Source organism: Oncorhynchus keta, chromosome 28 (genome assembly GCF_023373465.1).
Source record: "Oncorhynchus keta strain PuntledgeMale-10-30-2019 chromosome 28, Oket_V2, whole genome shotgun sequence".
Taxonomy (NCBI): Eukaryota; Metazoa; Chordata; class Actinopteri; order Salmoniformes; family Salmonidae; genus Oncorhynchus; species Oncorhynchus keta.
This window is the reverse complement of record NC_068448.1, coordinates 65,376,712-65,390,479: the sequence shown is the minus strand read 5'-3', so window position 1 is coordinate 65,390,479 and position 13,768 is coordinate 65,376,712. Positions and strand designations below refer to the sequence as shown.

Below are 13,768 nucleotides of genomic sequence, written 5' to 3'. Positions count from 1 at the left end.
CCCATACTCTCTCCTTCCCTCTCTCCCTCCCTCTCTCCTGTCCCATTATCTTCTCTGTCCTTCTACCGTTGTCCTCCCCTATCCCTCTCTCACCCAATTAGTTTGACACAGATTCTGTAACTCTCTCCCTCTCCCCATACTCTCTCCTTCCCTCTCTCCTGTCCCATTATCTTCTCTGTCCTTCTACCATTGTCCTCCCCTATCCCTCTCTCACCCAATTGGTTTGACACAGATTCTGTAACTCTCTCCCTCTGCCCTCATTGACCCTCAGATCTCTGAGAGCATAGGATAGGTGGAAGCTGTATACTGTAGCTCCACATTTATCAAGGATGCAGCAGTTAGGATTGTTGTCACTTTACATCACTGATGGTAAACTGTCAATGATGCGAAGAGACTCATCTGGCTTTTCTAATGCCTATTTATTGGTTAGAGAGGAACATTGGGGTCTTTAACCCCAGAACGGTTCACATCAGAAAGTTGAGCACGGTGCGTTATAGCACTGTGCTGCCTTCACATACAGATGTAGGATCTTAATTTGATATAGTTTGCTACAGCAGGATATTAAGCCTAAAGCAACAGGAAATGTGAATTGTTATGTGGATTATAATTCATGGACATTTTTGTAGGGGTTAATACATTTTTCGTAAGGGTAAATGAAGTCTGAAATTTCAAAGTGGAAATTACAAACTTCAGATGCCTTTTTACACCTCAAATGCACTACAAGTTCAACATTTCCTGTACTCATTATACCTATCGTCCTAGTCATTATTATACCTCATTCTCTTGTGGTAAAAGTTGTGGTAAAAGTAAACAGCCATCTATTGGTCATTGTGGAGCTCGATGGCAGTGAATGTGATGTAGTAGACTCCTCTCACTGGTGCTGTGAAGATACCTGCATCAGAGGAGAAGCAGGGAGACATCAGCAAGGCACTGTTAGTAATACTGCCCTGTTGCTGGATTCAGTTTGTAAAACTGAGCCTGTCTGGAGTGCCAAACAGGTGGGGTTTGCACTTTTGGGACTATCCCATAGGTTCCATTGTACAAAGCAAGCTCAATCAAGTGCAGCTAATGTATGCAGCTAACACAGGTCTAGTGGTCAGTACCTGTAGTTGGGCTGTTGGCCTTGCTGATCTTGGTGAAGAATTTACTGGAGGGTCAGTAGGAGGCACTCTTTCCTCTGGTCTAAAATAAATATCCCAATGCCCCAGGGCAGTGATTGGGGACATTGCCCTGTGTAGGGTGCCGTCTTTCGGATGGGACGTTAAACGGATGTCCCGACTCTCTGTGATCACTAAAGATCCCATGACACACTAAGAGTAGGGGGTTAATCCCGGTTCCCTGGCTAAATTCCAAATCTGGCCCATCATCACGGCCACCTAATCATCCCCAGCTTCCAATTGGCTCATTCATCCCCCCCTCCTCTCCCATGTTACTTTTCCCCTGGTCATTGCTGTAAATGAGAATGTGTTCTCAGTCAACTTACCTGGTAAAATAAGGGTAGAAAACCCTGAACAAAACCTCTAGACCAGTGGGGTGTCAGTATTGAAGGGTCCTACAGGGTTTGAATCTGTCAAACCAGCAGAGAAGGCCACCTTTGGTCTGTCTGTGAACACAGGAGAGTCAACGCACTCATCATTTTCTATCACGTACATTTGTTTTATTTGTAGGGTTGTTGCTGGTACTTCTTTTGGATGAACCAAATACATCTTCATGTTCATACATAGCGGTGCTTTACCTGTATTGTCTTTCTCCAGCTCCTCCACCTTGTTCTTCTGGAGCTGCTGTTGAGTAGTGGTGATGCTCAGCTCCTCTCTAAGAGCCATCATCTCCTTTTTCTGCTCCTCCACCTTGTTCTTCTGGAGCTGCTGTTGAGTAGTGGTGATGCTCAGCTCCTCTCTAAGAGCCATCATCTCCTTTTTCTGCTCCTCCACCTTGTTCTTCTGGAGCTGCTGTTGAGTAGTGGTGATGCTCAGCTCCTCTCTAAGAGCCATCATCTCCTTTTTCTGCTCCTCCACCTTGTTCTTCTGGAGCTGCTGTTGAGTAGTGGTGATGCTCAGCTCCTCTCTAAGAGCCATCATCTCCTTTTTCTGCTCCTCCACCTTGTTCTTATGGAGCTGCTGTTGAGTAGTGGTGATGCTCAGCTCCTCTCTAAGAGCCATCATCTCCTTTTTCTGCTCCTCCACCTTGTTCTTATGGAGCTGCTGTTGAGTAGTGGTGATGCTCAGCTCCTCTCTAAGAGCCGTCACCTCCTTTTTCTGCTCCTCCACCTCCTCACTGGCTGTCACTCTGGCCCCCATGGCTGACAGTTCAGCTGCTACAGTTGGAATTAAGGGAATTAATGGAACAAGTAAATTATTTCACATCATAATGGACAACATTAGCTTTTACATGTCTGCTCCTACCTGCATTTTTACGTTCCATGCTGTTCGGCTCCATGCTCTGTTCCAGCTCCGGCACGTTTCCCCAAAACGTTCTTCAACGTTCTTGAACAGACTTTGAGGTAGTCTACATTTGCTGCGTTTGGTGGGTGTGACTGGTTATGGCTTGAAGCAATGTGAAGTATTTGAAGGGCAGCGGTACATTGTGACCCCACAACCTAACCCCTCCCCGTTTTTCAACTGATCGTTCTGAAAAGCACTGTTTCCGTTTAATTGAACGTTGCATTATGTTTTTTTGCACTGAACGCAGCTCTGGGGACTTTTCTTCTCCAAAATGTAGGAAAAGAAAATGATGGTGACACCATTCAAATCTCAAAAATGAGCCTAACAACATATTGGTCCATATTATCAGGCTGGTGTGTTATTTAGCAATAAGCATTATCACCTGTAGCCCAAATGATGCAGCATAGTGGCTATAAATAAATAGCATGGTATTGCCCATCTGTATTTTTGCTTATCTTAGCGAGATCAGTGCTTCCCTAACATTTTCTGTCATGGTCCCCTTTGATCATGGGGGAACATCATTATTCAGAAATGGTACATCTTCAGATATTATGCAGTCTGAGGCTCAGTGCCCTTCGTTATACACTCACAACGTAGCGAGCCAATGGATTAGAATTTAACATACACTAAGTCTCTTACGTAAGTTGGCTGGGTTAGTTAACCTCATAGAAGGTCTTCAGAATCTGATGCTGGAATACGCTGTGTGAAGTTAAACGGGTGTCCTGGGACGTTAAACTGGTGTCCTGACTCTCTGTGATCCCGTTAACGGGAGCGATATGACAACAGCCAGTCAAAGTGTAGTGCGCCAAAATCAAAACATCAAACATCTCATAATTAAAATTCCTCAAACATACATGTATCTCACAGCATTTTAAAGCTATTCTCGTTGTTAATCCCACCACAGTGTCCGATTTCAAATATGCTTTACAGCAAAAGCACCACAAACGATTATGTTAGGTCACCACATAGCCACTGTCACAACTTCCACCGAAGTTGTCCCCTCTCCTTGTTCGGGCGGCGTTCGGCGGTCGACGTCACCGGCTTTCTAGCTGCCACCGATCCATGTTTCATTTTTCCTTTTGTTTTGTCTGTTTTACACACCTGGTTCCCATCTCATGATTATGTTCCTTATTTAACCCTCTGGTTTCCCTTTCTGTTTTGCGCATGATTGTCTTTCGTGTGTTGAAGTTCGTATCCTGTTTTGTATTTGTTTTATAACAGGATTTTTGTTCCGTTCTCGGATGGAGTAAATACAGTGGTTTTACTCTTACCTCTGTCCTGCGCCTGACTCCTTCGTTATCCTCTAGATAGACTCTGATAGCCACAGAAAAACACAGCCATTTTTTTCCTTACAGCCAAAGAGAGGAGTTTCAGAAAGCACAAATAGAGTTCAAATGAATCACTAACCTTTGATGATCTTCATCAGATGACACTCATAGGACTTCATGTTACACAATACATGTATGTTTTGTTTGATAAAGTTCATATTTATCAAAATATGAGTTTACATTGGCGCATTACATTCACTAGTTCCAAAAACATCCAGTGATTTTGCATAGCCACATCATTCAACAGAAATACTCATCAAAGATGTAGATGACAATACAAGTTATACACATGGAATTATAGATATACCTCCCCTTAATGCAACCGCTGTCAGGGTTTACCAGAATTGGACCCAGAAGCAGACCAGGACAAGGTGAGTATAAAGATGGTGAGTATTTATTAATCAATGAGAACGTGGAGGTAGATAGTTCCGGGTGGAGGAGTGGGCAGCGGAGGTGGGTTGATGGGAGTGGATAGGCAGATCCAATGGATAACAACACACTGGCGACGAGCAGACAGGGATGGGGTATGGGTTCTGGGTGGAGGAGAGGGCAGCGGAGGTGGGTTGATGGGAGTGGATAGACAGATCCAATGGATAACAACACACTGGCAACGAGCAGACAGGGATGGGGTATGGGTTCTGGGTGGAGGAGAGGGCAGCGGAGGTGGGTTGATGGGAGTGGATAGACAGATCCAATGGATAACAACACACTGGCAACGAGCAGACAGGGATGGGGTATGGGTTCTGGGTGGAGGAGAGGGCAGCGGAGGTGGGTTGATGGGAGTGGATAGGCAGATCCAATGGATAACAACACACTGGTGACGAGCAGACAGGGATGGGGTATGGGTTCTGGGTGGAGGAGCGGGCAGCGGAGGTGGGTTGATGGGAGTGGATAGACAGATCCAATGGATAACAACACACTGGCAACGAGCAGACAGGGATGGGGTATGGGTTCTGGGTGGAGGAGAGGGCAGCGGAGGTGGGTTGATGGGAGTGGATAGGCAGATCCAATGGATAACAACACACTGGTGACGAGCAGACAGGGATGGGGTATGGGTTCTGGGTGGAGGAGCGGGCAGCGGAGGTGGGTTGATGGGAGTGGATAGACAGATCCAATGGATAACAACACACTGGTGACGAGCAGACAGGGATGGGGTATGGGTTCTGGGTGGAGGAGAGGGCAGCGGAGGTGGGTTGATGGGAGTGGATAGACAGATCCAATGGATAACAACACACTGGTGACGAGCAGACAGGGATGGGGTATGACAGGGATGGGGTATGACAGGGATGGGGTATGACAGGGATGGGGTATGTCAGGGATGGGGTATGGGGTTCCGGGTGAATGGCTGTAGACAAAACAAACGGCGGTAAGTTAAAGGCAAGCAAGACGTACAAAACAATAAAAGAAAACAAACTCTATAAACTGGAGGCTGGTTCGTGGGCACAACATACTGTTCATGGCTAACGATCCGGCAGGGAATGGATGTCAGGTCAGAGCTTTTGAAGGGGAGAGGTGATGATCAGGACAGGTGTGCAGATTACTGATGGGATACAGGTGCGGGTGAACATCGATCTCCCAACAAGCTAATTCGCCCGGCAACCAGACAGGGTGCGTTACAGGACACCGGAAACACACTCCAGGACAGAAACACAGGCAAACACAGACTCAGGAAGCGGGATTCGTGACAACTGCTGTGTCAGATTTCAAAAAAACTTTATGAAAAAAGAAACCCATGCAATAATCTGAGACGGCGCTCAGAAGTAAAAAAATCACAATAGCCGCAACGATGGCGTCAACATAAACAATAAATTACCTGATAAATATTCCCTTACCTTTGATGATCTACATCAGAAAGCACTCCAGGAATCCCAGGTCCACAATAAATGTTTGTTTTGTTCGATAATATCCGTTATTTATGTCCAAATACCTTCTTTTGTTAGCGCGTTTGGTATACATATACAAACGCTCATTCTGGTCGGCGTTACATCGGACAGAAACTTCAAAAAGTTATATTACAGGTCAAAGAAACATTTCAAACTAAGTACAGAATCAATCATTAGGATGTTTTTAACATATAGCTTCAATAAAGTTCCAACCGGAGTATTCCTTCATCTTCATGAGCAATGGAACGCAAGTGGGTACCATGAGGAATAAGCGTGATCAGAAAATGGCTGCTTGATGGATACATTCTGCTCTCATTCACTCCCACAACACCATATAAGTCTCATTAAAATGTATATTATTGGTTGACATCTAGTGTAACCCCTAGGCAGTGCAACATCATTATTATCTCAAGGGGATTTCATTGGGGACTCTGGTGAATACATACAAAGCTCAGATTTCTCACTTCCTGTTTTGATTTCAACATTTTGCCTGCCATATGAGTTCTGTTATACTCACATACATCATTCAAACAGTTTTAGAAACTTTAGAGTGTTTTCTATCCAATACTAATAATAATATGCATATATTAGCAACTGAGACTGAAGAGCAGGCTGTTTACTTTGGGCAACTTATTCATCCAAGCTACTCAATACTGCCCCCCAGCCATAAGAAGTTAACAGTAGGGGGGTTAACTCCATAAAGTTCATAGTTACATGTTTTTGTTTAGTAATGAGATCTGTCCTTTCATCCTTATGTTTTGGTGTGTCAGTCTCTGTGTATATGTGCCACCTGAATGTGCAATACTGTCTTTTACCCTCATATCTCATTCAGACAAAGGCACAGACAGACATACACACACTGCAAATACACACACTGCAAATACACACAAAACCTGTATTTATCAAGTTACTATTACAACATGTTCACCTCATTACATACCTTTTCCTGAGCAAACCTAGCATAATTGTCTGTTGTGTGTGTTTGTGTGTGTGTCAGGTCCATATTGTGCTGTATGGAGAGGATGGGGTGTCACAGACCAGACAACTACATGACCCAGAATGCCTTCTGTTCAGAAGGAACTCCAGGAACACCTTTATACTGAGGTACGAAACAACATTACAGCTACAGTATCCGCCTTTACAATGCACTACTATACATCTCTGTTTTTGTTTACTATGAGAACTGTTGTGTCATCAGTCAGCCCAGCCAGGGCAGCCAGCATGTGAAACTGTCCGTCCCTAGCAGCTGCAGCCACAGAGACAGAGACACCCCTGTACTAATCCCATGTCACTGTTTGTGTGTCTTTCTGTAGTACTGTAGACAGTCTAGGCCCTCTGTGGGGGCTGCACCTGTGGCATGATAACACTGGCCCCTCCCCCACCTGGTACCTCAGACAGGTGGAGGTGTGTGAGGTGAAGGGCAAGGGGCGGAGCTGGCTGTTCCTAGGCCAGTGCTGGTTGGCTGTTGATGAGGGTGACAGACAGGTGGAGAGGAGACTCAGGGTCTGTGATCAGGGGCCAGGATTCACCAAGGTAACACACCTGGATGCACACGTGTACACACATGCCACACGCACGCATACGCACACACACACACACACACACACACACATACGCGTGTGCGCACGTACACACACACACACTCACACCAACAGTTGATTCCCATTCAAAATTCTATTTTTCTATAAACCTAACCCTTACTTCTAAACCTAACAACCCCTAACCCTAATTCTAACCCTTATTTCTAACCCTAAACCTAACAACCCCTAACCCTAATTCTAACCCTAAACCTAACTACCCCTAACCCTAATTCTAACCCTAATTCTAACCCTTACTTCTAAACCTAACAACCCCTAACCCTAATTCTAACCCTAAACCTAACAACCCCTAACCCTAATTCTAACCCTAATTCTAACTAAGACTGAAATAGAGTTTTTACAAATGTGGACCGGCAGGCAGAATATCCTCACGTCTCTTCATTTTAGTTGGTTTACTATTCTTGTGAAGACTTCTGGTACTCACAAGTACAGTAAAACGTGAACACACACACACACACAAACTCATTGTCTAATGATGTTCTTATGTCATGTGCTCTTAATATGTTATTTTGTCATGTGTCGTTGTGTCATCTGCTCTTAATATGTTATTTTGTCATGTGTTGTTGTGTCATCTGCTCTTAATATGTTATTTTGTCATGTGTTGGTATGTCATCTGCTCTTAATATGTTATTTTGTCATGTGTTGGTATGTCATCTGCTCTTAATATGTTATTTTGTCATGTGTTGGTATGTCATCTGCTCTTAATATGTTATTTTGTCATGTGTTGGTATGTCATCTGCTCTTAATATGTTATTTTGTTATGTGTTGGTATGTCATCTGCTCTTAATATGTTATTTTGTCATGTGTCGTTGTGTCATCTGCTCTTAATATGTTATTTTGTTATGTGTTGGTATGTCATCTGCTCTTAATATGTTATTTTGTCATGTGTTGGTATGTCATCTGCTCTTAATATGTTATTTTGTTATGTGTTGGTATGTCATCTGCTCTTAATATGTTATTTTGTTATGTGTTGGTATGTCATCTGCTCTTAATATGTTATTTTGTTATGTGTTGGTATGTCATCTGCTCTTAATATGTTATTTTGTCATGTGTTGGTATGTCATCTGCTCTTAATATGTTATTTTGTTATGTGTTGGTATGTCATCTGCTCTTAATATGTTATTTTGTCATGTGTTGGTATGTCATCTGCTCTTAATATGTTATTTTGTTATGTGTTGGTATGTCATCTGCTCTTAATATGTTATTTTGTCATGTGTCGTTGTGTCATCTGCTCTTAATATGTTATTTTGTTATGTGTTGGTATGTCATCTGCTCTTAATATGTTATTTTGTCATGTGTTGGTATGTCATCTGCTCTTAATATGTTATTTTGTCATGTGTCGTTGTGTCATCTGCTCTTAATATGTTATTTTGTCATGTGTTGTTGTGTCATCTGCTCTTAATATGTTATTTTGTCATGTGTTGGTATGTCATCTGCTCTTAATATGTTATTTTGTCATGTGTTGGTATGTCATCTGCTCTTAATATGTTATTTTGTCATGTGTTGGTATGTCATCTGCTCTTAATATGTTATTTTGTCATGTGTTGGTATGTCATCTGCTCTTAATATGTTATTTTGTTATGTGTTGGTATGTCATCTGCTCTTAATATGTTATTTTGTCATGTGTCGTTGTGTCATCTGCTCTTAATATGTTATTTTGTTATGTGTTGGTATGTCATCTGCTCTTAATATGTTATTTTGTCATGTGTTGGTATGTCATCTGCTCTTAATATGTTATTTTGTTATGTGTTGGTATGTCATCTGCTCTTAATATGTTATTTTGTTATGTGTTGGTATGTCATCTGCTCTTAATATGTTATTTTGTTATGTGTTGGTATGTCATCTGCTCTTAATATGTTATTTTGTCATGTGTTGGTATGTCATCTGCTCTATGTTATTTTGTTATGTGTTGGTATGTCATCTGCTCTTAATATGTTATTTTGTCATGTGTTGGTATGTCATCTGCTCTTAATATGTTATTTTGTTATGTGTTGGTATGTCATCTGCTCTTAATATGTTATTTTGTCATGTGTTGGTATGTCATCTGTCTTAATATGTTATTTTGTTATGTGTTGGTATGTCATCTGCTCTTAATATGTTATTTTGTCATGTGTTGGTATGTCATCTGCTCTTAATATGTTATTTTGTTATGTGTTGGTATGTCATCTGCTCTTAATATGTTATTTTGTCATGTGTCGTTCTGTCATCTGCTCTTAAAATGTTATTTTGTTATGTGTTGGTATGTCATCTGCTCTTAATATGTTATTTTGTCATGTGTTGGTATGTCATCTGCTCTTAATATGTTATTTTGTTATGTGTTGGTATGTCATCTGCTCTTCATATGTTATTTTGTCATGTGTTTGTGTAGCTGCTGTATCTGAAGCTGTCAGAGTACCTGTCAGACTTCCACCTGTGGTTGTCTGTGTACAGTGGTCCCTCTCCTAGCGTGTTCACTCACACACAGCGCCTCAGTGTGTGTCTGCTGCTGCTGCTGGGGTACATGTGTGTCAACACGTTACTCATATCTGGCCTCGATGACCAAGTGAGTCAATCAATCAATCAATCAATCTGTCATTATGGGCAACTACACTATCCATAATGCTGTGTGTTGTTCCAGTACACCTCAGAGCTGGGCATCATCGACGTGTCTACCGTTTCCCTAACGACGGGGTTGCTCAGTGCACTGGCTGTGTTGCCCGTAGCGTCCGCGCTGTCCTTCCTGTTCCGTCAGCGTGAGATCAGAGTAAAGAGGTCAGAGGTCAAACAGGACATGGTCAGACTGCCAGACATCTACTCTATAGAAGGTAGAACACACACACATACACACACACACACATGCAAGCACTCACTATGCCCTGCTATGGTTCTTTCTTGTGGGTGGTTGAGAACAGGTGAAAGTGAGGGAGTCAAGTGATAGATCTCTGCTCTCTCTCTATCTCTATCTATCTCTAATCTCTCTCTTTCCCCCAAGCTGATGCGCTGATTGTGAGTGACTGTGTGTTTGACTCTCTCTCCTGGAACAATCTGCAGCAGTGTGCACAGGAGGCCTGGAGGAAGAAATATGAGGTGACACACTCTTTCTATTCTTACACACATTTGGGAAAATATGTGTTTGGCTTCTATTAGATTTACATTTGACCTCTTAGATATTATATTTGTTTACTTAATATTAGGTATCATGTTCCTCTCTCTATCTCTCATGTCTCAGGGCTCAGTGCCGAATAGGGATCTGGTAACTCAAAGAGGAGATCTGGTAATACGGGGCAGTCAGGATCTGGTAAGGGATCTGCTGACCCAGGAGAAAGTCTCCTCAGATTGCAACTCCAGTGGTTTTGACAGCTTGCTTGGCAGGTTGCTAGGCAACAGTGTCCCAGACAACAACAGCATTAGCAAGGAGAGGGATCGTAACCTCAACGATAGCTCCAAACTGCTAGGCAGCAACCAGGTGGGCAACAGTACCAGCAGATGTTTAGGGGGCAGGCTCAGCCCTCTACCCCGCTGGAGTCACCTCCTAGCCTGGGTACTGTGTTTGGCCCTGGGCCTCTCCTCTCTAGTGGTCACTATCGTCTTGGGGATCAGGTTAGTACATAAGGCAAGGTAGCTATCATACTGTATTATAGAGTGATACAAATGATTACAAGTGATACATTTGGTACAAGTTATTTACCAGGGCGTTATTGTTTTTGTGTGCGTGCGTGTGGATGCGTGTGTATGTGTGTGTGCGTATGTTAGGTTCAGCAGCAGTAAGACTTTACTGTGGATCCATTCTGTCTTCTTCTCCCTGCTCTCCTGTGTCTTCCTCATCCAGCCAGCCGTGGTAAACCAAACCCCAACGAACAAAACACAAACCCAACCTAGCATGAACCCCAACTTAACCCAAACCCAGGCAAACACAAATATAAAGCTAACCTTTGCAAACCAAAAGTGGTTGCCGTCAATAATTTACTATTGACTTACTCAGAAAAACATTGATGGAATTGGTCTGTTTGATTTTCTTTTCTAGATCCTTGCCGTGGCTGTGGTGGTCTCCTACTGGCGCAGGAAGCGTCCAGACTTCTCAAGTTTCTCAGGAGTTCCTGGGTTTCAGGCAGAAACTCTGAAACTGTGGACCCAAGATGGCTCCTGTGTCCCAGAGCTCTTCCTGCTCAGCCCTCCTCATCTGCCCCAGGAGAGATGCTCTCACTTTGACAGGGTAACAACATCATCCTACTCTCCCTAACAGATGACCAACTGCTCTGGTTTTATTCCATATTATTTAAGAAGATATTAAGACAAGTCTTTGCTGTGTTATTGACAGGTGCTGGCGGCCCGTCAGAGGGCTCGGTATCTGCGTCTGGTACGCCCACCCACTTCTGGGGAGCTGAGGAGGACAGGGGGGAGGAAGAGGAGAGAAACACTCATTCGCAAAACACTCAGGTGTGTGTGTGTATGTGTGTGTGTGTGTGCCTTTCATATATATGTGTGTGTGTTTCTGACCCAGTCTGTCCCCTCCATAGGGAGATGGCAGTGTGTTTCTGACCCAGTCTGTCCCCTCCATAGGGAGATGGCAGTGTGTTTCTGACCCAGTCTGTTCCCTCCATAGGGAGATGACAGTGTGTTTCTGACCCAGTCTGTCCCCTCCATAGGGAGATGGCAGTGTGTTTCTGACCCAGTCTGTCCCCTCCATAGGGAGATGGCAGTGTGTTTCTGACCCAGTCTGTCCCCTCCATAGGGAGATGGCAGTGTGTTTCTGACCCAGTCTGTTCCCTCCATAGGGAGATGGCAGTGTGTTTCTGACCCAGTCTGTCCCCTCCATAGGGAGATGGCAGTGTGTTTCTGACCCAGTCTGTTCCCTCCATAGGGAGATGGCAGTGTGTTTCTGACCCAGTCTGTCCCCTCCATAGGGAGATGGCAGTGTGTTTCTGACCCAGTCTGTTCCCTCCATAGGGAGATGGCAGTGTGTTTCTGACCCAGTCTGTCCCCTCCATAGGGAGATGGCAGTGTGTTTCTGACCCAGTCTGTCCCCTCCATAGGGAGATGGCAGTGTGTTTCTGACCCAGTCTGACCCCTCCATAGGGAGATGGCAGTGTGTTTCTGACCCAGTCTGTCCCCTCCATAGGGAGATGGCAGTGTGTTTCTGACCCAGTCTGTTCCCTCCATAGGGAGATGGCAGTGTGTTTCTGACCCAGTCTGTCCCCTCCATAGGGAGATGGCAGTGTGTTTCTGACCCAGTCTGTTCCCTCCATAGGGAGATGGCAGTGTGCGTCTCCATGCTGTTCCTCCTACTGTGTGTAACCTATGGCAGCTCCTTTAGAGACCAGTATCACCTCAACCATGCCGTCAGAACACAGTTCACCAGGTAGGAGGGAAGCAGGAATATAATCCCTTGTATCTGCAGTTTGTTGCTTGTTGTTAGCATATTCATATGTATACATTTTCACGATCAGTATGAAACTATTTTTTTTCAACAAAATTTAGGAGCCCACATAACCCCTTCCTGTCCATCCAAACGCATGATGAGTGGTGGAACTGGACCTTAACCAGTGTACTGGATGGTCTGGACTGGGACAACTGGTATAACAACATATCAGCAACTGGGAAGGTGTGTGTGTGTGTGTGTGTGTGTGTGTGTGTGTGTGTGTGTGTGTGTGTGTGTGTGTGTGTGTGTGTGTGTGTGTGTGTGTGTGTGTGTGTGTGTGTGTGTGTGTGTGTGTGTGTGTGTGCATCTGTTTTACAACCTCTTTATCTCCCCTCATGACAGGCAGGTGCTGTCCAGGGAACATGTATTCTGATAGGAGAGCCCATCTTGAGGAAGATTGATGTTTCCAACGCATCCCAATGCCAGGTAAACCAGGGGGAATGGACACATCTCATTTAACTGACCGGAAAAACACTGGGGACTGTTAAATGTTGACATTTAAATGGATAGGAATTACTCCGTTTTTTAATCCTCTGTAAAACTGCAGGTTCACTTGTCCATCAGCAGGGGGTAGTGTAGTCAACATGGAGTGTATTTGAGGAATTCAAATCAAAGGAAATGACATTTTCACATGCGCCAAATACAACTGGTGTAGACTTTACCGTGAAATGCGTACATGAGCCCATTCCCAACAATGCATATTTAAAAAGTAAGAATTTTTTCAAAAAATACAAAAGGAAATAGTAGCACAATAAAATAATAACGAGACTATATACAAGGAGTACTGGTACTGAGTCATTTAGCAGGGGTTAGAGGTAGTTGAGGTAATATATACATGTAGGTAGAGGTAGAACGTGACTAAGCAATCAGGATATACAATAAACAGAGTAGCAGCAGTGTATGTAAAGAGTGTGAAAGTGTCTATATGTGTGTGTGTGTGTGTGTGTGTGTGTGTGTGTGTGTGTGTGTGTGTGTGTGTGTGTGTGTGTGTGTGTGTGTGTGTGTGTGTGTGTGTGTGTGTGTGTGTGTGTGTGTGTGTTTTGTGTGTGTGAGCGTATGTAGTCGCAGTCTATGTATGTGTGTGTGTGTTGGAGTGTCAGTGTCGTATGTGTGGGTAGAG

The 13,768-nt window shown here is 43.8% G+C and overlaps 1 protein-coding gene across 2 annotated transcripts in view; it reads left to right on the top strand.

Annotated features, from left to right (window-relative positions):
- LOC118361177 (polycystic kidney disease 1 like 1) overlaps nt 1-13,768 on the top strand; it is a 31,263-nt gene that overhangs the window by 6,040 nt on the left and 11,455 nt on the right. For both annotated transcript variants that reach the window (XM_052483620.1, XM_052483619.1), the window contains exons 13-24: nt 6,650-6,756; nt 6,966-7,185; nt 9,619-9,792; nt 9,868-10,054; nt 10,222-10,316; nt 10,459-10,829; nt 10,983-11,067; nt 11,254-11,442; nt 11,548-11,666; nt 12,478-12,588; nt 12,708-12,831; nt 12,991-13,074. In XM_052483620.1, the coding sequence (XP_052339580.1) occupies nt 6,650-6,756; nt 6,966-7,185; nt 9,619-9,792; nt 9,868-10,054; nt 10,222-10,316; nt 10,459-10,829; nt 10,983-11,067; nt 11,254-11,442; nt 11,548-11,666; nt 12,478-12,588; nt 12,708-12,831; nt 12,991-13,074 (1,866 nt within the window). The remainder of the gene's footprint in view (nt 1-6,649; nt 6,757-6,965; nt 7,186-9,618; nt 9,793-9,867; nt 10,055-10,221; nt 10,317-10,458; nt 10,830-10,982; nt 11,068-11,253; nt 11,443-11,547; nt 11,667-12,477; nt 12,589-12,707; nt 12,832-12,990; nt 13,075-13,768) is intronic.